General features: G+C 45.0%; 1 protein-coding gene across 1 annotated transcript in view; it reads right to left on the bottom strand.

Moving 5' to 3' along the window:
• The window catches only part of PLCD3 (phospholipase C delta 3), a 144,296-nt gene that overhangs the window by 69,092 nt on the left and 48,606 nt on the right, over positions 1-26,598 (bottom strand). Inside the window, exons 2-3 of the mRNA XM_030221243.1 lie at positions 15,027-15,188; positions 2,909-3,137 (exon numbers count right to left, since the gene is read on the bottom strand). Coding sequence (XP_030077103.1) covers positions 2,909-3,137; positions 15,027-15,188 — 391 coding nt within the window. The remainder of the gene's footprint in view (positions 1-2,908; positions 3,138-15,026; positions 15,189-26,598) is intronic.

The raw sequence follows: 26,598 nt of genomic DNA, 5'->3' as shown, positions 1-26,598 counted from the left end.
ACTGCGGTAGGTGGAGGGGTTGGAAACTACAGGAGGGTGAGAGTAGTAGCCCAACGCCTCCGCCGCGGCCAATTGGGCGGGGCGTGTGGGAGAAGAGATAGCCTCCATGGCAGAGGGCTGCAACGGAGGCAGAGTCTTCCGGGGAGAGCCAGGTTTCGGTTAGGGCGAGCAGTTGAAGGGAGCGAGAGATAAAGAGATCGTGGGTGAGAGGCAGTTTGTTGCAGACTGAGTGGGCATTCCACAAGGCGCATGAGAAGGGGAGGGAGGAGGGGGGAAGGAGGGGAATAGAGACGAGATTGGAGACATCCCGGGATCGTTCGCAAGGATAGGACGGGGACAGGTGAGGGGGACCTGGATTAGGGTTAATGTCTCCCGCGGATAGCAGGAGGAGGAGCAAGAGAGTGCGGAAGAGGGTGGGGGAGGTTGGGCGACGAAGGCGACGAAGACGGGGTGTACTGAGGAGGAAAGGGGATGGGTTAATGGCAGGAAGGAAGTGCCGAAGGTTGAGAGCCAGGAAGGAGGGGGACAAGAGGGATGGTAAGGTGAGGGATGGAGGTGAATAGGGTATTGCGGTGGCGGGCAGGGTGGGAGGGCAGCGAGTAGTTCTAATGGTAGACAGTGGGAGTGGGGGGGAAAGGAGATTAGGAAGGGACAGGGCAAGGAAGAGAACATGGACAGGGGCCATAGGTGGTGACTGAGGTGTAACAGGTGACAATATAGTGACTGAGGTGTTAAGCAGTTAACAGGTGTTAATGGGTGACTATGTAATGACTGAGGTGTTAAGCAGATAGATAGGGCTTGAAGCTAGGTTTTGGGTTGGCGATTAGATAAGTCAATGGCTGATAAGCTAGCAGGCAGGTAGGTAAGTCAATGGCTGAGAGGCTCGCAAGCAGGCAGGCAGGTTACTCGATGTGTTAACAGTCAGATGGATTGGAGCAAGCCGGAACAAGCTGAAGCAAGCAGGAACAAGCCGGAACAGGCAGGTACAGATGGACAAGCTGGAACAAGCAGGAACAGATGAACTGTGTCAGGATGAGCAGACGGACAAGCTGGGATCAGGAAGACTGGAACGAGCTGGGATCAGGAAGACTGGAACGAGGTGGAACACGCTGGAGCAGAAGAATTGGAGTAAGCAAGGAGAGGCTGGGTCAGGCAGGCTGAAACACACTGGAGCCGATGGACAGCAAGGGGAAGGCTGGATCGGCAGCTGAAACTAGCTGGACACGCTGGATCCGGTGGACAGGGGCAAGCCGGAAGAAGCTGAATCAGGCGGACTGGAACACACTGGAGCCGATAGACTGGAAGGATCAGGCGGGCTGGAACAAGCTGGGCTCAGGAGAACTGGAACGAGCTGGAACACGCTGGCTGGATCAGGCGGGCTGGAAAACGCTGGAGCCAATGGACTGGAACAAGCGGGCTGGAACACGCTGGAGCCGATGGAGTGGAACAAGCGGGGGAAGCTGGGTCAGGCGAACTGGAACAAACTGGGATCAGGAGGACTGGAACAAGCTTGAACACGTTGGGGCGGATTGACTGGAGCAAGCAGGGATTGACTGGAACAAGCTGGAGTGGGCTGGATCAGGTTGGAATGGGCTGGAACAAGCTGGAGCATTAGAGCAGGAACGAGCTGGCACACGGGCTGGAACAAGCTGGAACAGGCTAGGCCAGATGGGCTGGTATAAGCTGGATCAAGTTGGAGCAGAAGACAGCGGCACCGCAGGACTGGAACACGCTAGGACAAGCAGGTGCAGATGTACTGGGGCAAGTAGGAACAGCCGGACTTGGACAGGCAGGTGCAGGTGGACTGTAGCAAGTCGGAACAGACGGACTAAGCAAGCTGGAACGGATGGCCTGGATCAAGTTGGAGCGGATGGACTGGAACAGGCTCAGGCAGATGGGCTGGAACGGATGGACTGGAACAAGCTGGAACAGGCAGGAGTAGGAGTAGCAGGGCCCGAGTAAGCTGGAACAGACAGATTGGGACAAGCAGAAGCAGGAGGGAGCAGAGCAGCGGGCTGGAGCAAGCCGGGTCGGAGCAGGCTGAAGGGCCAGAGCAAGCCAGGACAGAGGGCAGGTGGCAGACAGGCAGGACCAGAGCCAGTGAGGGCCACGGGACATGAACATGAGGTCCTAGGGAACAGCTGCCTGTGGACACCTGGCTCCCCAAGCTCCCACGTCAGCAGGATTAACACCAGGGCCAGCTGCCCAGGTCTCCTGGCTCTCAGATGGGCTAGGGAGAACGGCTGCCACGTGGACGCGTGGTCCCGGCCGCCCTCCGCCGACTCACCACCCTACCTCAAACTCCCACGCTGTGCCGGTCACCAGGCAGCGGAACGAGACGGCTGCCACGTGGACGCGCGGTCCTGGGCCGCACAGCTTCGATTGCCCCGCCACCGCTGCTCTCGACCTCCTGCCTGCTTGTGCGCTGATACAGCCACGCCGATCCGTACAGCGACACGAGGCAGTAGGAGGCGCTGACTCCGTGAGCGATTCCCTCCTTGGCTACTGTCCTGGGGTTCACGCTGCGATTGCGAGACACTGGGAACCGACCCTTCGATCGGTTCTCAGCGGAGCTCTTCGCAGTGCTTCCTCTCGGTCCGTTCCGGTTCGATCTAGGACGGTCCAGGATAGCGCTGAACAGCGCTGGTAAGTCCTAATCTTAGGACCTCCGGAGCTCAACACGGAGCCTCCTACCTGTAGGTGTGCCTCCAGGAGGGGGTTGAGAAATACTGCTTTATAGAGTTAATAAATCTGGTTTGTTTTTTTTATGGCCTCTATGAATTGTGGTTCTGGTTTTATTGAACATCTTGTAACTTACAAGTTCATACATACACTGAGAATAAATCTAGGACTGAGAGCTTCTCCCTAATGTCCTGGAATAATTCCAGGATTGAGTGTGAAAGGATATTGATCAAGCTTCTCACTCTGGCTCATGACTTCCACCCGTTTTATGAGCTTGTTCAGACCTCGAATCCACCTCTGCGCCTCATCCTCGCTGTCTGCAGCCATATCCAGGTTCTTGCGCTTGCCTTTGAAAACGATGGTAAAGCAGTGTTTCTCAGGGAAGGAGAGCCCATACCTCCGGAGACCCTCGGACTGGAAGCCCTCTCGCACACCATGGATATGTATCACTGAGACTGCAAGAAATAGAGAAAGGAAGGTTGGAAGAAGGTTTGGGAGACAGTCACAACATAAAAGAAGGCTGTGGACCACATAACCCCTTTCTGGTCTTGAATCTATTACCATGACATCATTGTAATCCCACTAATGTTATTATCCCTTTCTATCATTAGAGGAAGTCAATATGATTTCATGGCCATCTAGGGTCATCAGCTTTCACAACCTACTTTTGGTGAGCATTTTAAGATATGGGTGGAAATTAAGGACGCAACCAGAAGCATCACTGAGAAGCCTTGAAGTGGATCACACCCTCAGACAGCCTGAAAATCCTTGGTGTTACAATGGACCGCAACTTAACACTAGAGAGCCAAGTAAAATCCACAACAAAGAAAATGTTCTTCTCAATGTGGAAACTCAAACGTGTGAAACAATTCTTCCCAAGGGAAACATTTCGCAACCTGATCCAATCAAGCCATGTAGACTACTGCAATGGAATTTATGTGGGATGCAAAGAACAAACCTTAAGGAAACATCAGACCGCTCAAAACATGGCAGCAGGATTCATCTTTGGAAAAACGCGATTTGAAAGCGCTATACCCCTATGTGAAAAACTACACTGGCTCCCAATCAAAGAACGCACCGCCTTCAAAATCTGCACGATGGTTCACAAAATCATCTATGGAGAAGCACTGGGATACATGACAGACTTGATTGACCTACCAACCAGAAACACCTCCAAATCAACACGATCATACCTAAATCTGCACTACCCAAGCTGCAAAGGACTAAAATACAAATCAACTTACGCATCCAGTTTTTCCTACATCAGCACACAACTATGGAACGCACTACCAAAAGCCTTGAAAACTACATACGACCACTTACACTTCAGAAAAACACTAAAAACTCACCTGTTTAAAAAGGCATACCCTTCCGATTCAACATAAATGCCTGATCTCTGCGACACAGCAACACTAAAGTTTGTAATGGTCATTAAACAAATCTCTTCGACAAGATATACCACAAAGACCAAAACTTGTGAAATCCCCATACATATCTAGCAATGTTAAGAATGCCTTATGTCATGTCACTATCTTGTTTTCCATTACCATGCTACCCAAAATACTTCTGTAACACTAAATGTCAATTCTCCTCTCATTTCCACTATCCTTGTTTATTGTAAGCCACATTGAGCCTGCAAAAAGGTGGGATAATGTGGGATACAAATGCAATAAATAAATAAATTAATTCTGTTGTGCGATTCCTTTATGTGGTCCTACCACATGAACCTTATCTTACCACAACAAAACCTTGTATTTGTTTACTCCAGAGTCTGAAAACAACTCTCCGGCACTATGTAAGCCACATTGAGCCTGCAAATAGGTGGGAAAATGTGAGGTACAAATGTCAGTGGCGTACCAAGAGGGGGGGCGGTGGGGGCAGTCCGCCCCAGGTGCATGCCGCTGGGGGGGTGCTGCGTGCCTGTCGGCTCTTCGTTTTCATGCTCCCTTTGCCCCGGAACAGGTTACTTCCTGTTCCGGGGCAGAGGGAGCATGAAAACGAAGAGCTGGCAGGCGCGTGGCACCCCCCCCCCCCCCCCGCGGCGTGCACCCGGGGGGGGTTCTTTCGCCGGGGGATCGGGGGTTCTTTCGCTGGGGGGGGGGGCATCGCGCTGTTCCGGGGGGGGGGGGGCGGGGTGCATCGGCGATCCGCCCCGGGTGTCAGCCCCTAGGAACGCCACTGACAAATGTAACAAATAAATAAATAAATATCTTCTGGTAGACAATGTAAGTTCATGGTTAATTTTTAAACAATAATTCAGAACAGTCCACATAGGACCATCACTGTAACATCTAGTATGAACATAGAAGGGAAAAGGATGCTTGTGAGGAGTTTCTAGGATGCCCAGATTATATTTGCATTGGACTTTGTTGTTTTAGCTACAGTTTCCTCTAGTTCTTGTTTGGTAATTTTTTTAGGTTTCAGTAACTGAAATATGGCAAATGCACACATTTCTGGCAATTCTGTAAGCTAGCCAATAGTGCACCTTTGTTACAGAATATTAGCAATTATGCGTGTGATAGGTGCCACTAATTGGTGTTTACGTGCATAAGTGCTAGATGCTGTTCTAGAGCTGACACACACAAGTTGCTTAGTATGCAACTCCAAGGGGACACGTATGTGAGTAGAGCATGGGCAGGCCATGGGCATGCTGCCAAGCATCACGCTCAACTAGTACAACTGGCACACTTAGGCATGCTGTTCTGACCCCATATTCATGGTGACAGGGTGAATGTTATGCATACTTAGTGGGTGTGTTATTTATATTCTACTGCATTGTCTGTGTATAGATAGCACTGTGTATTCTGGCCATCTCCTTGCCTCTGAAGTGGCTAGATACGGACTCTGTTTGCAGAAGGCAACAATTCTTTCCAAGCAAGTGAACTGTAAGTTGATTTTCTTTGTTTGCTATGATGGCTACATTAAAGAAGAATTGGATTAAGAATTTAGAGTCTATGGGTTAAAGTTTTACTTGGGAATGGTTTATGCTGACTATTAAAACTTTATGACCATCACCTTGCCTAGAACAGCACAGTAAAGAAATTTGAAATTATCCAGTGGATACTGCTAATAAAGGTTGTAGTGGGTATTCTCAAAGTATCACATATATGGATAACAGAGCATGTTCCAGTTTAAGTGCAAGTTGCATACAGGGTAATTATAAGCATAGCTGTGAATGAGCAAATCCTCAATGTGAAAGTGAAGTAGAGTTACAAGTGCATTGCCTTGAAAGAATTTGTGAAGTTCATCTAAGTAAATTATCAGAGCTGAAGAGAGTGCTTTTAACTCAGAGTGCATAAATAATTAAGCAAGCCAGAGTGCCTGCACACCCTCCATCATTGCTATAGTAATAAATAAAAGTATCCATCTGAGTACAAACACCCCCCCCCCCCAGACATACTTACTGCCTGCAAGATATAGAAGAAGAAGAAAAAAAGAGGACTTACTACTACTAGTACTTATCATTTCTATACCATATAGGGGCTTCCTATCTCCTTAGGCTCTCAGGACAGTGCTTTAATTTGCTGTGTACAACAGGACAGAGAGCGTCCCCCCACCCCACCCCCCATACATAAATTTGCTATAACACAGACACAGTGGAGGAGTGGCCTAATGGTTAGGGTGGTGGACTCTGGTCCTGGGGAACTGGGGAACTGAGTTCAATTCCCACTTCAGTCACAGGCAGCTCCTTGTGACTGGGCAAGTCACTTAACCCTCCATTGCCCCATGTAAGCCGCATTGAGCCTCCCAGAAGCAGAAGCCTGCGCAGCCACATTGGTGATCTACAAGGGCCGACTTCTACATGGAATGTTGCTAGTGGAATAGCATCATTCCATGTAGAATCTCCAATAGTAGCACAGTGGAGGAGTGGCCTAGTGGTTAGGGTGGTGGACTTTGGTCCTGGGGAACTGAGGAACTGAGTTTGATACCCACTTCAGGCATAGGCAGCTCCTTGTGAGTCTGGGCAAGTCACTTAACCCTCCATTGCCCCATGTAAGCCGCATTGAGCCTCCCAGAAGCAGAAGCCTGCGCAGCCACATTGGTGATCTGCAAGGGCCGACTTCTACATGGAATGTTGCTAGTGGAATAGCAACATTCCATGTAGAATCTCCAATAGTAGCAACATTCCATGTAGAATCTCCAATAGTGGCAACAGTGGAGGAGTGGCCTAGTGGTTAGGGTGGTGGACTTTGGTCCTAGGGAACTGAGTTCAATTCCCACTTCAGGCACAGGCAGCTCCTTGTGACTCCGGGCAAGTCACTTAACCCTCCATTGCCCCATATAAGCTGCATTGAGCCTGCCATGAGTGGGAAAGTGCAGGGTACAAATGTAATAAAAAAAAAAAGCAGCTCTGTAATAACTCTGTTCTAAGTGCTTTACACTTGCAAGAAGCCTATTTCTATATAAAATACCTTTTTCCAAGCCACACCTATTCGTTGTATTATTGGGCTACATACAATCCCGATGCTTCTAAGACGTTGATCCGGAACCACAAGAACAAAATGAAAGACAAAGATTACATCTGACAATAGTGTGATGTGATCACATCGCTTACGTCCTTCTGTCAGTCATGTTGCGGTATCCTGAATCAATTGGAACTTGTGCAAAGCTATTGTAGCAGCACCAGTGTACAGTGCTTTACAGTAATATTTCTTCATTCAACACGTAATCAAGCTCTTGGAATTCATTGTGAGAGGATGTCTTAAAAATTGGTTTAAAAAGAAGGTTTGGACAGATTCCTAAAAGAAAAGTCCATAAACTATTACTTAGGTGCAGATGAGAAAATCCACTATTTATTCTTGGGATAAAACTGTGGGGCTCACCAAGTACTTGTGACCTGGATTGGCCACTGTTAGAAACAGGATACTGGGTTTGATGGACCTTTGGTCTATCCCAGTATGATGATGCTTATGTACTTATGCAATTATGGTGTGCGACACTGTGACAAAACTTGCCTTCTCGATGTATGGAGAGAGAGAGCGTAGTTGTCACAGATGATAGAGGCAGCTTCTGAAGGTTGAGTGCATTTGGAGGATCATCATAAGCAGGGCCTTTTTTGAGGGGGTACTTGGGGGTACTGAGTACCGGCACCTTTTTCATCGTCTGCTAAAATTGACCTATGGTACCCCAAGTTTTAATGAAAGAGCTCAGGCTCTACACACCAGATCTGCCTTGTCATAGATTCTATGACTGGTTGCACGGGGCCTGGCTATTGTGGGGTGGGTCCATCAGTGATCACCCCACCCCTGAAGGGTGGCCTGGCATTTCACTACCAGCACCATTTACGCTAGAAAAAACGCACTGATCATAAGCATTGAGTCTTAACTGTTTCCTGACCTGTGATGTAAGGGAGATTTCTTAGCTCCTAAAAGGGATTTCGATGTCAGGTATATGCCTGCTTGTTTTAGGGACCCACAGGAGCTCTCTTTTACTGTTTGTTGGTTTTAGCCCATTCTTAAATTGCTGCTACACAGGCAATCAGTTTATTCAGGGCTGTAGGTAAGTCTGGTTCAACAGGTATGAGGACCTGCATGTCAACTGTTTAGATGTAAAGGTAGTGGCTTAAGGTAGATATTAAACAGAATAGGTGGCATAAGAACATAAAAGTAGCCATACTGGGTCAAACCGATGGTCCATCTACTCCAGTATCCTGTTTCCAACAGTGGCCAATCCAGGTCACAAGTACCTGGCAGAAACCCAAATAGTAGCAACATTCCATGCTACTAATCCTGGAGCAAGCAGTGGCTTCCCCATGTCTATCTCAATAACAGACTATGGACTTTTCCTCCAGGATCTTGTCCAAACCTTTTTTAAACTCAGATACACTAACCGCTGTTACTAAATCTTCTGGTAATGAGTTCCAGAGCATAACTATTTGCTGAGTGAAAAAATATTTCCTCCTATCTGTTTTAAAAGTATTTCCATTTGTTTTCAAAGTATTTTCAGTATCAATCATTGTGGTACCCTGCAGGTCAACCCCCATGGTAGCGATGAGGTGATGCCAAACACAATGGAATGTTGCTTTATAAGATCTAAACCAAGGGAGTACTGTGTCACTGATTCCTGTGTCTGCCAGACGTGCAAGCATGATATTGTGGCCCACAGTGTCAAAAGCTGCTGAGAAATACAGCAGTATTAACGCTGAGGTGAATCCGCTGACTTGCTTTCTCTGAATTTCTCCATCCCATAACTAAGTCTGATTCCAGCTTCTAGTTGCTGAATGCAGACTATCTGTTCTATAAGTTTCCCTAGAAATGGGACGTTAGATACTGGCTTATAACTTTCGAGGTTGTCCTGGTCAAGGTTGTTCTTTAGCAGAGGCTGTAACACTGCATTTTTAATGATGTTGAAAATTGCCCATTGCAAAGACAGGAATTCATGATTTTTGTGACCCTTCTTCGAGGCCCCTTATTCTTCAGCTTATGATCCTCATGATAAAAATAAGTTACTTAAAACTGAAGATTTGACAAAAGCTACCCCATTCCCTCATGTCTAATGTTGTCTCTACACAAGGTGAGGACCTCACTTACTAATGTGTATTAACACACATTGAAGCATTTTCATACACGATATACACTTAGTAATTAGGCCTATTTGGATTACATTAAGGCATGTTAATGGATATTAATGCATTTTAAAGTACGTGAGTAAATAAGGCCCAAACGTAGCCATGAAATAGAAAGGAACAGAGCTTAGCAGGTGTATGTACTCAGCTTCTCAGCAATTATTTAGTGTTCAAACAACAACTACTTAGGGTAGAGAGGGGGAACATGACAAATGTGTTTGTTCATTATACTCTTTGTGCATTGGATACAGAACTGTATTTCTTTTGTTGTTAGCTGAGGACAAGGTGCACCTGATCCTACCCAGGACTGGACACCTGCCTAGTGCCCTGAAATTCTGTCATCTCGGGCTATCAGTTCAGGTCTAACTAGGAGTAAGATGACTTCATCCCTCTGTCGGAGACAGGGTTCCATAAAGCAGAAGAGCACACTTCTCTTTCTGTGTCATCACTGGTACCTCCAAGCAAAGAACCTTCCTTTTCATTCAGTGTTCGTAACTGTTTTCTAATGTGACACGTGTAGGGAATTTTCCAGACAGTTTGGACCACTTTTATCAATGGGCAAAGGGAGCAGCTGCCCCAGGCCCAACTTGACAGGGGGTTCATAAGTAAAAGCAGGCCTAAGCACAGGACCCACTCTGATCCTTCCCTCCCCTTCATTTCTCTTTGCCTGGGCAGCTGTTTTCCAGGGCTAAAATGTGGCATGAAGGTGTGGAGCAGTCATCAGCCCATACCACTAATAGCTTTGACATCACTTCCTGTTTTGGGAATGCAAGACTAGCAGAGCCAACAGCGGCGTGGACTGACTGCAGCTCCGCACCTTTACGCTGTTTTTTTAAATTCCTGGGAAGCAAGGTAAGCTGTGCACCTGAGGGGAGGGGGAGGTGTGGGCCCATTCACAAAAGTTTGCCCAGCGTCCCATTGTGGATGATAAATTGAAATCCTTTGCTCAGTGTGCAGCAGTGGCTAAGAAAGCAAATAGAATTTTAGATATTATTAGCAAAGGAATTGAAAGGAAAAATGAGAATATTGTAATGCCTTTGCATCGCTCCTTGGTGCAACCGCACCTCGAATACTGTGCGCAATTTTGGTCACTGCATCTCAAAAAAGTGGCATTAGAAAAGGTAAAGAGAAGTGCAACAAAAATGGTAAATGGGATAGGATGACTTCCCTGTGAGGAAAGGCTAAAGAGGCTAGGGCTCTTCAGCTTGGAGAAGAGATGGCTGAGGGGAGATATGATAGAGATCTATAAAATAATGAGTGTAATGGAATGGGTGGATGTGAATTGCTTGTTTACTCTTTCCAAACATACTAGGACTAGGGGGCACTCAATGAAGCTATTATGCAGTAAATTTATTATTTCCAACATTTTTATTGATGAAATAAACATAACATATCAAACAATACAATATAAGAATATTCATTGATACAATTGTTTTTCATGCATAATCAGTCAACGAACAATCATCAAGAATTTTAACTTCCCACCCCCCCCCCCCTTCCTCCTCCCTCTTTTTACCGATCCATCTGTTACAGGCCTTTAACACAAGTCATTTTATTGAAGAGATCTCTTTCGGTATCCATTAGTGCTATATCAGGCCCCCTCCCTTCCCCAACTCTCTTCCCCCAACCTCTTCGATTCTATGCTTCCCAGACGCATAAATCGTCCCAACCCTCCAGATCTTGTGACTCCCATACTTCTGAATCTTCAATTATATCAATATTATTGTCTTATGCAGTAAATTTAAAACAAATCAGAGAAAATATTTCTTCACGCAACGTGTAATTAAACTCTGGAATTTGTTGCCAGAGAATGTGGTAAAAGCAGTTAGCTTAGCAGGGTTTTAAAAACGTCTAGATAAATTCCTAAGTCCATAAGTCATTATTAAGATGGACTTGGGGAAAATCCACTGCTTATTTCTAGGATAAGCATCATAAAATCTATTTGACTGTTTTGGGATCTTGTTAGGTACTTGTAACCTGGATTGGCCACTGTTGGAAACATGATGCTGGGCTTGATGGACCTTCTGTCTGTCCCAGTATGGGAACACATGTTCTTATGGATGTTCTGCAGACAGCAGATTACAGAAACATATTAGGTGACAGACGTCATAGAGATGCCAAGTCATACTCATTTGAAAGCTTTCTCACACTCTTTGAGCTCTATTTCTCACTCATCAGAGCTTCAGTAACAGTGCACTGATCTTGATCACTGCTTTCATGAAAGGGAAGCCTTAAAGAAGTAAACCAAGTCCAACTGGTAGGAAGAGATCTGAGCACACCTTCCTGCCTACTTCTTCCCCCAATCCAATTCCACCACAAGGACAAACATTTATTAAAATATACATATGATTTGATTCAGTCCTGCATTTCGGCGCTGAAGATGCCTGCTTCGGGAGTCAAAATAATTCAGTTTAATGGAGACCTCAAGAAAGTTGTTCAATAGCCCAAAGAATGGTAATCAATACACACCATCAAAAAGTTCTGGCATCAAAACACACATTAAAATGTCACAGTGAGAACACTGAGAAACTGCTAACAGCAAAGTGCGCTTGAGGTGTCTATTAGATTGGTCTTCCCCCGTTCTTATTTGTTTATCTGACTGCTCTGCCACATTCTTAATGTTTATTTCCTGAGGTGCTCCTTTCCTAGTCTGCCTGTTTGGCAACTCCTGCAGATACTTGGGCATCCATTGTCTCATGGAAACATAGACCACGAAGGCAGTTAGAGACTGTAAGGCCATTGAGTCTCCCCATCCTTTCCTCACACTCAGCTCTGCAATCCTCTCCCCTCCTTCAGAAATCCTCCTATGCTTGTTCCATGCCTTCATGAACTCTGGCACTGTTCTCCTTTTCAGAACCTCTACTGGGAGGCTGCTCCATGAATCTACCATCCCTTGTGTAAGAAAGATTATTCCTATCCCTCTTTCACTCTGATCCCATGACTCCTCATTCTACAGCTTCCTTTTCATTGAAAGAGCTCACCTCCTATACGGGCCTATATTTCTTTACCCAGAACCAATCAATGATTTTCTGACACTGGCTTTGTTGCCGTACTGACTTCATTTGAGATCTTTGATCTCACTACACGTGGGATGGGAACATCGGTTTAACCCTTTGCTATGTATAAACTTGAGTTTCACTAAAGATATTTTTTTCTAGTTTAGTTTAATGTAGTTTAATTGCTTGCTTAGCTATCTTCATTATACACAACAAAGTAATGTAGAAAACCCTATAAAAGCATAAATAAAAAGATACAATATACAGCAGCATACCAACATGAAATCACTACAATAATCACACAGAACATCACACTAAACACAAGTTGAAAAATGCACGCTTACTACCTTGCGCCTTGATTTCCGCATGGAAATTGGAGCGTATTCTATAACGCTTGTAACTTAGTTAACTAGCTAATCAGTGCTGTTAATTGGATGTTAACAAGCAATTATCAGCACAAATTGGCATTGATTTACACGCACAACTCTCTAAGCATATTCTGTAACGTGGTGCACCTAAATTCTAAGTCGTATAGTTGAAAAGGGGCGTGGCCATAGGTGAGGCACGGACATTTCTACAATCTATGCATATTATTCTAGAATACACCCGCTCTGCGTCTAATTTAGGCGTCGGGATTTATGCCAAGTAAAACATGGCCTAAATGCACACAACCAAATTTGGTTACATGGAGAGGTCTTCGACATTATTCTATATATTGAATGAAAATTTACGCCAATTCTATAAAACTAGTAAGAAATGCCCGTTTCGTAAAAAAATGAAACGGGCACTAGCAGGGTAATCCCCCCCACCACCACCACCATCTTCCCTCCCGAGTTCTGGTCCCCCCTCCGTCCCTCCCTTCCGAGTTCCAGCCCCCCCCCCCCTCTCCCTCCCTCCCTCACTCACTTGGTTGTGAGTTTATGATGGAAGTTCGCATTGCTCTCCCCGGTCCCCGCTGCTGTCACTCTGTGGAACTCGTGCATTGTGCCTTCGGCGCCCCGCCCTCGATGTCATCGCGTTTTGATGCGAGGGTGGAGCTACAGTGACTGCAGGCCAAACTGTGGAACTCGTGTGTTGTGCCTTCGGCGCCCCGCCCGCGACGTCATCGCGTTTTGATGCGAGGGTGGAGCTACAGTGACTGCAGGCCAAACCGGATATCTCGAGCGCCTCATCATCCAGTTTGAGGCTTCATTGGAACGTTGGCGATGCCTTTTATATATATAGATAATTTAGGTGTACTTTAGAGAATACGCCTAGGCATATTTTTTTTCTGCGCAGATTTTTCTGGCGCCATATTCAGAATCTACCCCTTATAGTGCAACAAAATGTCTTATTTTCCATCCTTCTTGTGCAAATCCATGCATGTTAGGGAACTGGATGTGAAAAGTGTGTCTCTTTAGAGTTACAGGAGCTGTATGAGGCACGTGTGTATGTGTTTGTGTGTGTGTATGTGCCTTTTTGTCTGTCTGTGTGAGTGTGTCTGGGGGTACACGTGTGTGTGTTGTATGTTTGTGCGTGTGTCGTCACCCCAATTCTATATATGGTGCTCAAACTTGTGTACGCAAATTTGGACACGGACCCAATTTGCACATGCAATTTAATTGCCAAAGAGCCAATTAGCTCTGATAATTGGGTGCTAATAATCAATTTTGGTGCTAACTGGCATTAATTTAAATTTATGTACATATCTTTAGGTGCCGGGACCCACATGTAAAGTTTATGCGCGGCTCTGAATAGGGGTGTGGCCATGGGAGGGGCAAGGGCAGATCTGCGCCTAATTTAGGCACAAGAATTTACACCAGGTTTCAGGATCCCAGTGCCAAACATTAATCTATGAACAGCACCCAACTCTGAGCGCCATTTACAGAATAGTGCCATATGCAGAATTTAGTCCTATATGTTTGTGTTTGTGTGTGTGTGTGTTGTATGTTTGTCTTTGTGCCTATTCGTACAGACAGATGGATGGAGCCTCCTCAATAGGTGCTATTGCTTCATGAAAACACACCTAAAGGGGAATTGTATTGTATAGTTATTGATATCTAGATTATCTTGTCCACAGTTATGACAACTTTCAACAAAGCTCTTTGGAAAATAAAATAATTTAAAAAAATGCACCTAAAAACAATGACCATTACATATCACAATAATAAAGGTAACTATAACAACAAACATAAAAAGGTACAAGATAAAGCAGCATGTCAACATGAAAGCACTACAATAGTCCAACACAACAGTAGACTAAACATAAAAATATTAATTTCTAATTTATAGCAGAACAAAAGGAAGTAACCACAGCAACACAACAAAGGTCAGACACATGAGTAGACAGCATATATCAACCAGGAAAAGAGGTAAATGGTTAGTTTACCATAGGGGTAGAGAACCAGTTCTACCATCATTCTTGTGCCTGAGGTTGGCCTTAAGTGTGATGGACAATTTCATGCCACTTTCTGATCTTTGGAGCATTTTTTCGTTTATGGACAACATAGCAAGACTGAGGAAGGGGGTTCTGGCTGCCGAAAGCTAATCAAAAAGGTATCACTTTATTCCCATTTTCTGTTTTCATTTAATAACCTTTAAAGTGGACTAACACAACTCCACGATGGGAAAGATGTCAGTGAAGAACCAGATGGCTCCCTTTCACAAAACTCATGGAGGATGGGATATGGATATTCTTATTCCTAGTTTTATAACAGTGTGGGATACTCAGTTTGGTAATTAAAGGACAGAGTTAAACAAGATGGCAGACAGGTAAGCATTCCAGTCTGGTCACTGCTACTTACATGTCTGTTTGGAGCGGGCCCGTTTGGACTCGCTGTCAAACCAGATAGTCATGGCATCCTGCTCCAGTCGGTAGAGACGCTGCTTCTGCCAGTTGACTGACTTAATCTTCCAGAGATTGGAACCCTTCAACATCGCCTTCACATCCTCATCATCTGTCAACCCTGAAGAGAAAAAACAGCATCACCATGGATAATCTACATATATAATACACCGCAGCGCCCATGTACACACCATCAAGACTACAACTTTCACTCCTGAGTTGGGAACAGAATGCATGGCACCTGCAAATGTGATGGCAGCTCCAAGGAGGGGCATAGCTTCAATAATGAGGTCAGCAACTGGGTGATGATGGGGAAGCAGTGGGCTGACATAAGGATATAGAGGTGGGGACAGACACTAGTTTCAGATAGCGATGGGGTGAATGCCACCAGTTGTCATCTACTGTTATAAAGTAATAGCAATGTCCCTCAGAATACCAGAGCAGGTACTTGTGACCTGGATTGGCCATTGTTGGGGACATGATACTGGACTTGATGGAGATTTGGTCTGACCCAGTAGGGCAATTCTTATGTCTGGTATCTTGCCACCACTGAGGGAGGTGGATCTGATTATTAGCCTTTCCAAATCTGTATTCTGTATGAGTTACATATTCAGATGGAGCGGGAGCAGGTATCTCTCTGCCCCAGATGCTCATAATCTAAGGCCCTCATTTACTAATGAATGTTAACCAGTTGACAAATGCCCCATTATTCTCAACAATGCCTATTTGCTGACTATGTACTTCATACGAATGAACTGGTCCTAAGTTTGTACCAGCGGCAATGGAAGGCGAAAAATCTCACCCACAGTCACAAGCAACATCATGGGTGAAATGGGATTTGAACCCTGGCTTCCCAACTTATTACTCTAAGCATTAGGCCATTCTTTTATTGTTCTGAAATCAGTATTATTATTACTTTGGGTTTAGTTCACAACTTTTCTTAGCTCAAGGCAAGTTACAATCAGGCAGTTTCGAGTTTCCAAATTTGTTATTTCATATACCATGCCAATCAGCAATATTATCTGAGAAATTTACATAATACAAATAAAAGAAAAATGGAGAGAAATTACAGTATCTATAGAAAAGAATACAGTGGTGTTTCACTATGTGATCACAGTCACCACTCACACCCCATAGCTGGGGAAAGGCCATCTAAAAATAACGTTTCAAGAACCATAAGCTTTTTTTAATTAAAAAAATTAGGCCAGATATTCAGCCGGTGGCAATCAGCGTTTTGCTGACCACCACAGGTGTTATCCCCAGAAATTCGATGCTGGGCCTTGTCTGGGCTCTGGCATTGAATTTCTCGGTTTACAGAGCTGGAAAAACATAGGTAGTTGTGCAATATTCAGCACTTAACTGACTATGATGAACCGCATAAAGACAGGACTGACGTTTAAGTAGTCCTGTTTATATGGTTACTATGGCTGGTTAACTGCTGAATATCAGCACTTAACTGGCCAAGTGCTCATTCTGGTCTTGGAATGCTTCCAAAATGGCTAGTTTCAAGTTAAATACTAATCGGACATATATATGATGTATTTTAAATCTACATCATCCTACCTGTAATGGTCTCAAATATAAATCCACCTACGCTTCCACCTTTTCCTTTATTGACACTCAACTATGGAATGCATTACCTAAATCTGTGAAGACCATTCATGATCATCTGTGCTTCAGAAAATCTCTTATTTAGAAAGGCTTAACCTAATGGACCCATCCTAAATCTATAATTCCTATAACATGACTAATTTATGGACCTCATGGACTCTTCCCTCTTTTCCCTCGTCCCTTGTAATTACTATCCTTCCTATTCACCTTACCATACTTTGTCTGTTTTCCGGATTGGCGATTGCCTATTGCCTATAAGGACTGATGTTAGCCACATTGAGCCTGCCAATGGGTGGGAAAATGCGGGGTATAAATGTTATAAATAAATAAATAAATATTTTAGAAAGCAGGTGCTCCCTAGGTGGCATCTCCCCTTTTGTCAATGGGAGGGCCAAGCACATTTGAGCTGTCAGAGACACTAAAGTCGCCAGCTTCTGGGCTTCCTCTTCCAGTCTCAGCAAGGGGTCATTTCACAAAAGGGCATACATATCTAAGGGCAATGTAACATGCAATATATTTTTTGTATACAAGACTTCAGTAGGCTTGTGCTTTAGGGCATTCTCACCAAATATGAGAGAAGTACCTCTATGCCTACACCCCCTCCAACATATTCCAGTAACAGACCCATATATCGCTTGGTTGCATTCGGAAGTGTAGTACCATTGAAATAAAATCTTAGAACCATGCTCCATCAGATTAGTGGTAATGGAAACCTTTAGAAGATTCACATTGTACTTTATGCAAAGTGTAACCCGGAAGGTCTTTCCACTTTGTCTCACATTTCCACACCAGAGGGCAGCAAATAAGAAGTGCCTTATAAAGCCAAGAGAAGAGCCCCACTCCCACCTCCATTCACAAAACCTTCAACGAGGTATGATTTTCTCTCTTCCAGTGGGGCAACACCTTCTGGACCATAAAGCTTTAAGCTGATAATAGCAGAAATACTCATGGGGTCTAGACCATATTCATCTCTAAGAGTATCAAACGAAATTAAAGTCCCCACCAGTACTAATTGGCCTAATATTCATGACCCTCTCCTCGCCCACCTTCTAAAAGTTGTATTACTACTACTACTTATCATTTCAATAGCGCTACAAGGCATACACAGCGCTGTACACCATACACGAAAAGACAATCCCTGCTCAAAGAGCTCACAATCTAAATAAGACAGGTAGACAGACAAAACAACTAAGGGGTAAGCGAATTAAAGAGGAGCAGTACAACTAAGGGGTATTAGCTTCTCCAGGTGCAAAACCCCAAGCATAGTGAATGTACGTGTCACAAAAATACTGCTGTTGAGGAAAAAAATTTAATCTCACCTCGCACCACAGAGTTAAGATGCACTTTACACTGTATGGAACTGTCCTTATAGTAGCTTTAAGTTCTCCAAGAGGCAACCATGCTAATGTCCTCAAAAGGGTGGTTCCCAATAAAGCCTGCTCTAACTGCACCCAGCATTTAGTTTGAAAGGACGCCCATTCAAATAGTGTCTCAAGTTGGGATGCTTGATAGTAAACATAAAAGTTAGGCTATCCCATATGTCCATTCTCTCCCTCTGAACTCAAGAGGGATTGTGTCTCCTTATATATGGGAAAAGGCTTTCCGCTGCAGACAAAATAGGAAAGTCTTCAGAATAGGTAAAGGCAAGCAAGCAAATATTAAAAAATAGGGCAGCACCACCATTTTGACTACATTTGTCCTCCCCACCCATGATATCCACAACCTTCCCATCAATCCAAATCCACAAGTACTGCCTTTAATAAGAGGGGATAATTCAGGTCAAACAGTTGATTTATGTACTAATTCGTACAATGAAATTGAAGTTCAGCAAGTTGATTGCCAGCTACAGTAAGATTCAAGATCTCAGACTTAGTGAAGTTTGAACCCAGAGACCTCACTATAAGTGGTCATGAGAGTCGAAGCAGCTGCTAGTGATTTCCTTGGCTCAGTAACTGTAAAAAGTACAATAGCATCTTATGTTCCTGCCCTTCTACACTGATACCCCGCACATCTGCATTTTCTCATACCATCTGTGCCAGAGGGTCCAAGGGTGACAGATGGCAACCCTGTCTAGTGGCCCACTTTAGAGAGTGTATATCCCATTAATATTTAGGCAAGCTACAGGGTTGCTATATACAAAAATCAGCCACTGCAAATAGTTCCCATTTATTCCAAACTTATGCAAGGTGGCTATCATAAAGTTTTTTTGATCCACCAGCTGCAATTTCCATACTTTATTCCACTGTTTTGTCTCATCTTGATTACTGCAGTATGGTTTTTGCAGCCCTGTAAGGAATATGAGGGGGGTAGGCCTGAAGAGCATAGGTACAAATCAAAGTAGGGTATACACAAAAAGTAGCACACATGAGTTGTCTTGTTGGGCAGACTGGATGGACCGTGCAGGTCTTTTTCTGCCGTCATCTACTATGTATGTATGTTATATATGTAGGAGGGAAGACAGGGCTAGAGAAAGGAGCAGATCCTATTCCCCAGAGAAGTGGAGAAAGACTACAACTGCCACCAGTCCCCAAGAAGAACGCAACCTAGAATGCAGGACTACGTTTCCCAGCAGTCCCGGAAGGAGGCATACCATCGCAGCAGGGACTTCCATTCCCATCAGCCCCCCGAGGATGAGAGAAGGACAAGGGTGGGGAATTAGAAAACCCTGACACAGAGAACTAGGCTAGGGGAGGAGGTCCTGAATCTGCCCAATCAAGGAAAGGAGGGGCAGCTGGGAGAGGGGTGTGGGGCGGAACCCATGGACTGGCAAAGGGCAGAAAAGGGAGAGGAAAGAGAACAGGAGGAGCCGATGTATACCTCAGCTCTAGCTAAACTAAAAGGTGAGATAAAGCAGCAGTTGGGAGCTTGGTATGGGAGCTGGGTGAAAACAGGAAGAAGGCGGTTTTCTCCAAAGGGGAGCTGAGAAGCTGTTTTTCCTGGAGGGTCCAATGGGGAGAGGTGGCTGGTGATTTTGAACCCTGTGGAAACTGCTTTACATGAACTGCTGGGATTTTGAACCCTGTAGAAATTGCTTTACATGAACTATTGGGGATTTTTGAACCCTTTGAAATGCTTTACACGAACTGCTGTGATTTTGAACCTTTGGGAAATTGCTTTGCATAAACTGACATAAATATATATGGCCCTGACTGAGTTGCTGAGTCATTATTTTGAGTCGGGGGGGGGGGGGGGGTTAAGAGAAGCCTAGGAAAGAGGAGCACTGCGGGATTTCCTGGAGAAATCCCTGGACGTCTGTGGGAGAAGGAGGCGTTCCTGAACAAACCAGAGTGCAGGTCCTTCACAGCCCATAATTCTAGCCTCTTGAAACGTTTGCAGTCTATCCAGAATACTGCTGTTCGCATCTTCTATCACAAATGTAAATTTGACAGGCTAACTCCATTTTTTATTCAGCAGCATTGGCTTCCTATCAAGTATCACATCATTTTCAGATTCTCATTTTATCTCACAAAATCTTTATAGGAATACTCCCTCATAACTTCATCTCTCATTACCCCCCCCCCCCCCCCCCCCCCCATGAACCAACTTTTGTTTGCGTTCATCTATGCATCCCGCTGGTCTTCTTTTCCCAATTTGAATTTACGTGTTCCTCTGCTTATTTCTGTGTGGTTCTATTTCTATGGAATTCTCCCCCACTAGACCTATGTATCGAACCTTCATATCTTAGGTTTAGGTCTGCTTTGAAAACCTACTTCTTTTAACAGGCCTCTGGGACTTGAACAGTTCTTGAGTCCAGCAGTAGAGGCATCAGTGCGCCAGATTGACTTGAAGTGTAATGGGGGGTGGGGGTTCTTTCCTCTCTCCTCTTATGATTAATAGCATTCTTTTCCATTCTAATTATTAGATCTAACCCGCTATGAGCATCCCTTCATTTTACAGTATATTAGATGTCTCATAAACAATAATTTCAATGGGCAAGATCAGGCACTACATCTCTGTAGTGCTTGATCCTGCCCACTGAAATTAATGCTGCAAATCCCATAATGGAGTAGCATGGGGTGGTCAAAAATCCAGGACTATTCCAAAGTAGAGAGGTGTGGTAGCCGTGTTAGTCCACTCTTAAAGGTTATCAATAGAAATCAAACAAAATAAAACATGGAAAAGAAAATAAGATGATACCTTTTTTATTGGACATAACTTAATACATTTCTTGATCAGCTTTCGAAGGTTGCCCTTCGAATGATTGAATATTTTGACACCCAACAAACAGGACTTAATAAGGATCTGGGTTTTCTAACCCATTATAAACCATAAAGCTGTATTTCTCTGTTTATTTATCTGTTTATTACCCTCCTCTCACCTATCAACACCCATTCTATTAGAATATCAATGAAATGCTTTTATGTCCCCATGCATACCCCCACCCTCCCACTCTGTCAGACTGTCAAACTAATGCTTTGATGTTTCTCTTATATATACTATCTGCTACCACATTTGCTTATTTCCGATCTGATGAAGAAGGGCAACCTTCGAAAGCTAATCAAGAAATGTATTAAGTTATGTCCAATAAAAAAGGTATCATCTTATTTTCTTTTCCATGTTTTATTTTGTTTGATTTCTATTGAGGACTATCCCAAAAACTCCAGCCTGAAACTGGGTAACTTGGCATCTCTGGCTCTACCACTAGGTGGACTAGATGGTTACCTAGACTGCCAAGATTTGGGAGGCTGCCAGCACAAACACTGCACAGGCAGCTAGTAAGCAACAGGCAGTGATCCCATCCAGAAACTTGCACAGAGCTACTGGGCCAAGCAGTGTGGCAAGCAGGCATCCCAATACTCCACCAGCTGAAGATATAGAGGGTCCACCAGTGGCAATCACCCTGCCTCTTCTGTGCTGGCACCACAAGTATATTTAAAATCACGGGCCAGCACTTCCACCTGCTTATTTCATGCATTATGAGTTCAGCAGGAAGTGCCAGTCTGCCACTGAACATTTGTGCAGTGCCAGAACAGAAAGGTGGGGAGCTACAGCAGCAGAAGCTCTCACCACTCAGTTAACCTGAGGGAGGAACGAAGAAAAGAGAGGTGGGGAGAAGGACAGATGCTGCAGACTGAGTGGAGGAAGGCAGATGGAAGTCGGGGAAAGAGAACAGAGGGGTGGGAACAGCCAAAAGGATGGATGCTGGAGAACAAGAGGAAGGAAGGGGAATGCAGTGATGGAGGCACACTGCAAAAGGAGGAAGCACAGTACCAGGGAGGAGGAGTGCTGAGCTGGGCAAGGGGAGAAGTTAAGTTCCCAAACTGTGGGTTGGGGCCCCAAATTGGGTCACATTATCAGTGGATGGAGTCAGAAAAATAGGCCTCCTCTATCCCCAGAATTTATTGTGACCTTTGCCCAGAACTGCCAGTCAACACGCGGTCCGTGATCCAGGGAATATTCACAGGCCCTGCTCCTCCTGCATAGGCTTCCTGTTAGACTGGAAAATTCATACAGAGTACTGAGGTCTGTGAGTGTACATTAATTCAAACCTTGTGACCACCACCATTGCTGCTACTACTGCCTTCCAGTTTTGGAAACATGGGGGGAGGGGGGAGAGAGAGAGAAGTAGGTGAAGAAGGGTAGGGGATGGCAAACTGCTATTTGGTTTTCATCATTATCTGGGGTCACATGACTTTTCAGTAGTTAAAACAGAAACATAGAAAAGACCATATGATCTATCCAATCTGCCTATCCCTTCCTCTCCCTCAGAGATTTTGCATCTTGTCATGCCGTCATATGGGATAAAAGCTTGAGAAGCACTGCACTGGTCTAAGGCCTCTAGTACCCCTGCCCCAGCCCTGTACAAAGCTCCTGAACTCTCAATAACCTGCCCAGCCCTGCTAACCACCCTGCCATCAGGAAACTGCGAACACTCCCTCTCTGGGAATGCTGCCCTGTAAATTCTCCGAACCGACCTCTGGTCTCTTTGTGACTCTAGTGTTCCTGACAGATGTAAATAACACATTTTGTGGTGTCATGTCTTACCTACTGCTGCCCTGGCTCTCTTCTCTCTTTCTTATTTATTTTATTTGTTATTTATTTATGTATTTATTTGTTATATTTGTATCCCACATTTTCCCACGTATTTGCAGGCTCAATGTGGCTTACAAAGTACCGTAAAGGCATTTGCCATTTCGGTTGATAACAAATACAAGATTGTGTTGTGGTCAAATGAGGTAGAAGTGAGTCAGACATTAAGGGGCAGATGCAGCAACCAAACGTAAAAAAATCCAAATCGTTAAAGTCCCTAACGATTTTTAAAAAACGAAGAATGCACCAAAAAAAAAAGTCACACATGCTCAGATCGGTATTCAAACGTACAATGTATCAAAGAATCACAATACACATCGGTAATCGGCCCCTAAATCATGCGCAGAGCAGCCAAGCGTTTTGCTGGCTGCTCTGCGCATGCTGCAAACGTAAAAACAAACAAAAAAAAAAGCCACAACACATACACGTGGCTACCCGGTCTGCACCAATATAAAAATACAAAACCAAAAGATCGGGAGGGGGCAAGGGCGCTCATCAGGAGCGTCCTGTACGGACGGCCTTGCCCCCCCCCCCCCCCGCTGCTCCCCACTTTCCGCCACTCCCCCCCCCCGAAAAAGCAAAATGCTAGCTGCCCCGATCCCCCTCCCTTCCCTTCCTGTTCCTGTGTTCTGCAGAGCTAACTCCGCCTCCCGTCATTCTTTCGCCCCGTGCCCCGCCCCCGCTGCCCCCCCTGAGGTCGACTACGCCGATCCCCCCCTCCACCGAGACCCCCCTCCCTATTAACGACCCGAGCAGCGCCTCTCACCTCTTTCTGAAGCGCTGCACGGGCAGGAAGATCTATTGTGTTGCTTGTAGAGTCTCCATGACGTCTCTTCTTCCATGGCCCAGGCCCCGCCTACTTCTGACGTAAGTAACCGACGTCAGAAGTAGGCGGGGCCTGGGCCAGGGAAGAAGAGACGTCATGGAGACTCTACAAGCAACACAATAGATCTTCCTGCCCGTGCAGCGCTTCAGAAAGAGGTGAGAGGCGCTGCTCGGGTCGTTAATAGGGAGGGGGGTCTCGGTGGAGGGGGGGATCGGCGTAGTCGACCTCAGGGGGGGCAGCGGGGGCGGGGCACGGGGCGAAAGAATGATGGGAGGCGGAGTTAGCTCTGCAGAACACAGGAACAGGAAGGGAAGGGAGGGGGATCGGGGCAGCTAGCATTTTGCTTTTTCGGGGGGGGGGGAGCGGCTGAAAGTGGGGAGCAGCGGGGGGGGGGGGCAAGGCCGTCCGTACAGGACGCTCCTGATGAGCGCCCTTGCCCCCTCCCGATCCTTTTTTTATTTTATTTTTTTTATGTGTTTTCTGACGTCCTTTGGACCAATCACAGCGCTTTTAGCTCTGCTAATGCGCTGGGATTGGCTCAAAGTTTGTTTATTTTTTCAATTAATGATTTTTCCTGGCACAGAGCTGTCCTAACGAGAGGTCCAGACCTCTCGTTAGATTTCCTGCCTTTTTCCTGCGTAAAGGCAATCGTAAAAGGTTAGTGCATGTCGTTTCAATGGGGTTTTCACACTAATTGCTCATCTCCATTCCGTTTTCGTTAGCTGCTGGCTTCCTCGGTAAAAGCCCTTTGATGCATGCAACGGATCAAATTTTCCTCGTTGGAGGGTCATTAAAGGCTCATTTAGCTTTAGTGCATCTGCCTCTAAGGGTCAAGGGGAGAGGATAGTATGTTGTCCAGTACGATCTTTGATTATGTTGTGTTGCTGGGTGTGAGGAATTTATGTTGGATCGGTGGGGTAGGCTTTTTTGAAGAGGTGGGTTTTTCTTTGATTGGGAGCCAGTGCAGTTTTTCTCGAAGGGGTTTAGCGCTTTCGAATCGTGTTTTACCATATATCAGTCTGGCTGCTGTGTTTTGGGCGGTCTGGAGTTTTTTTGTGAGTTGTTCTTTACATCCCGCGTAGATTCCGTTGCAGTAATCTGCATGGCTTAGGACCATTGATTGTATTAGTTTACGGAAGGTGTCCCTCGGGAAGAAAGGTTTTATTCGTTTAAGTTTCCACATTGCGTAGAACATTTTCTTTATTACGGTTTTTACTTGGCTCTCGAGAGTGAGGTTGTGGTCGATTGTGACTCTGAGTATTTTTAGGCTGTCTGAGATAGGGAGTGCGTGTCCTGGGGTGTTTATTGTTGCAGGTTTGTAATTGTTATGTTGGGATGAGAGGATAACCACTTGTAACCACTCGCCTCCACCTACCCTCCTCTCCTCCTTCCTGCACACATTAATTGATTTGATTTGCTTACTTTATTTTTTGTCTATTAGATTGTAAGCTCTTTGAGCAGGGACTGTCTTTCTTCTATGTTTGTGCAGCGCTGCATATGTCTTGTAGCACTATAGAAATGCTAAATAGTAGTAGTAGTAGTAGTAAGGCAGTGTGTTTTTTCAGTGTTCAGTTTCAGTTGGAATGAATTTGCCCATGATGTTCAGGCCCTCATTGATTTCATTAGTTATTTCAGACAAGGCATGTCTGAAGGGAATGTAAATTGTAACATCGTCTGCATAAATGAATGGATTAAGGCCTTGATTGGATGAGGACTTTGCCAGTGGGATCATCATCATCATGTTGAAGAGTATTGGTGATAATGGTGATCCTTGAGGTACTCCGCAGTCTGCTTTCCATGGTGATGATATGTTTGAATTTGATTTTACTTGGTATGTTCTGGTGGTTAAAAAGCCTTTGATCCAATTGAGTAGGTTTCCTACAATCCCGAAGTGGCCAAAGAGTCTTAGTAGTATATTATGGTTTACTATGTCGAATGCGCTCGACATGTCGAATTGAAGGAGAAGTATGCTTTTACCTATGGCTATTTCCTGTTTGAATTTGGCCAGGAGAGTGACTGGGACAGTTTCAGTACTATAGTGGGAGCGGAATCCTGATTGTGAGTCATGTAGTATTGAGTGTTTGTCCAGGTATTCCGTAAGCTGTTTGGTCACCAGGCTCTCCATCAATTTTACTACTAGAGGGATGGACACAACTGGGCGGTAGTTAGTGAGGTCGCTTGTTTTTTCTTAGTATCTTTAGGTAGTGGGGTAAGTAGGATGTTGCCATAGTCCTCAGGGAAGAAACCTTGTTGTAGCATGAAGTTTAGGTGTGATGTGAGGTCTTCTATGAATCGGCTGGGTGCGGATTTAAGTAGATGACTGGGACATATGTCCAGTTTGCAGTGGGTGTTGGCGAATCTGTGAGTTGCTTGTGTAACTGATTCAATGGTGAGTAAATTGAATGTAGACCAGATACGGTCAGCTGGGTATCCGCCCAGGATTGGGTCTAGTTCGTCAAAGAATTTTTCGATGTCAGTGTTGTGATGAAGAAGAGTGCTGCGTAATTTTGTTATTTTGTCCTTGAAGTAGGTAGCCAGTTTATCTGCAGATGGGATGTCTATGTTGGAAATGGTGACAGGGGTGGTGTCTAGTAACTTATTTACGAGTTGGAATAGTTTCTTAAGATCTTTGTTATCCGGTCCTAGTTTAGTCTTGTAGTAGGATCTTTTGGTTTGTCTAATTACATATTTGTATTTTCTCTGTATTTGTTTCCATGCATTGAGTGTATGTTTGTTTTTAGTTTTTTTCCATGCTCATTCAAGTTTTCTGGATTGTGTTTTGAGTTTTTTTAAGTCATCATTAAACCATGGTATCAAGTTTTGTCTTTTTGATATTCTTGTCTTTATGGGTGCTATTTCGTTTAGTACACTACTGCATCTAGTCTCCCAGTGGTTAAGATAGTGTATAGAGTCAGTTCGTATTGTCCATTCGTTGTCGTATATCTGTTGCCAGAATATTTGTGGATCTATTTGCCTTCTTGTAGTGTAGGTTGTTTGTTCTGGTGTCCGATTTGAGCCCTTCTTTCGCCAATTTAGGGATAGGTTCAGTTTGTAGTGATTGGTC

This window comes from Microcaecilia unicolor, chromosome 12 (assembly GCF_901765095.1).
Source record: "Microcaecilia unicolor chromosome 12, aMicUni1.1, whole genome shotgun sequence".
Lineage (NCBI taxonomy): Eukaryota > Metazoa > Chordata > Amphibia > Gymnophiona > Siphonopidae > Microcaecilia > Microcaecilia unicolor.
Note: the sequence above shows the minus strand (reverse complement) of the source record. Positions and strands in the feature narration are given on the sequence as shown.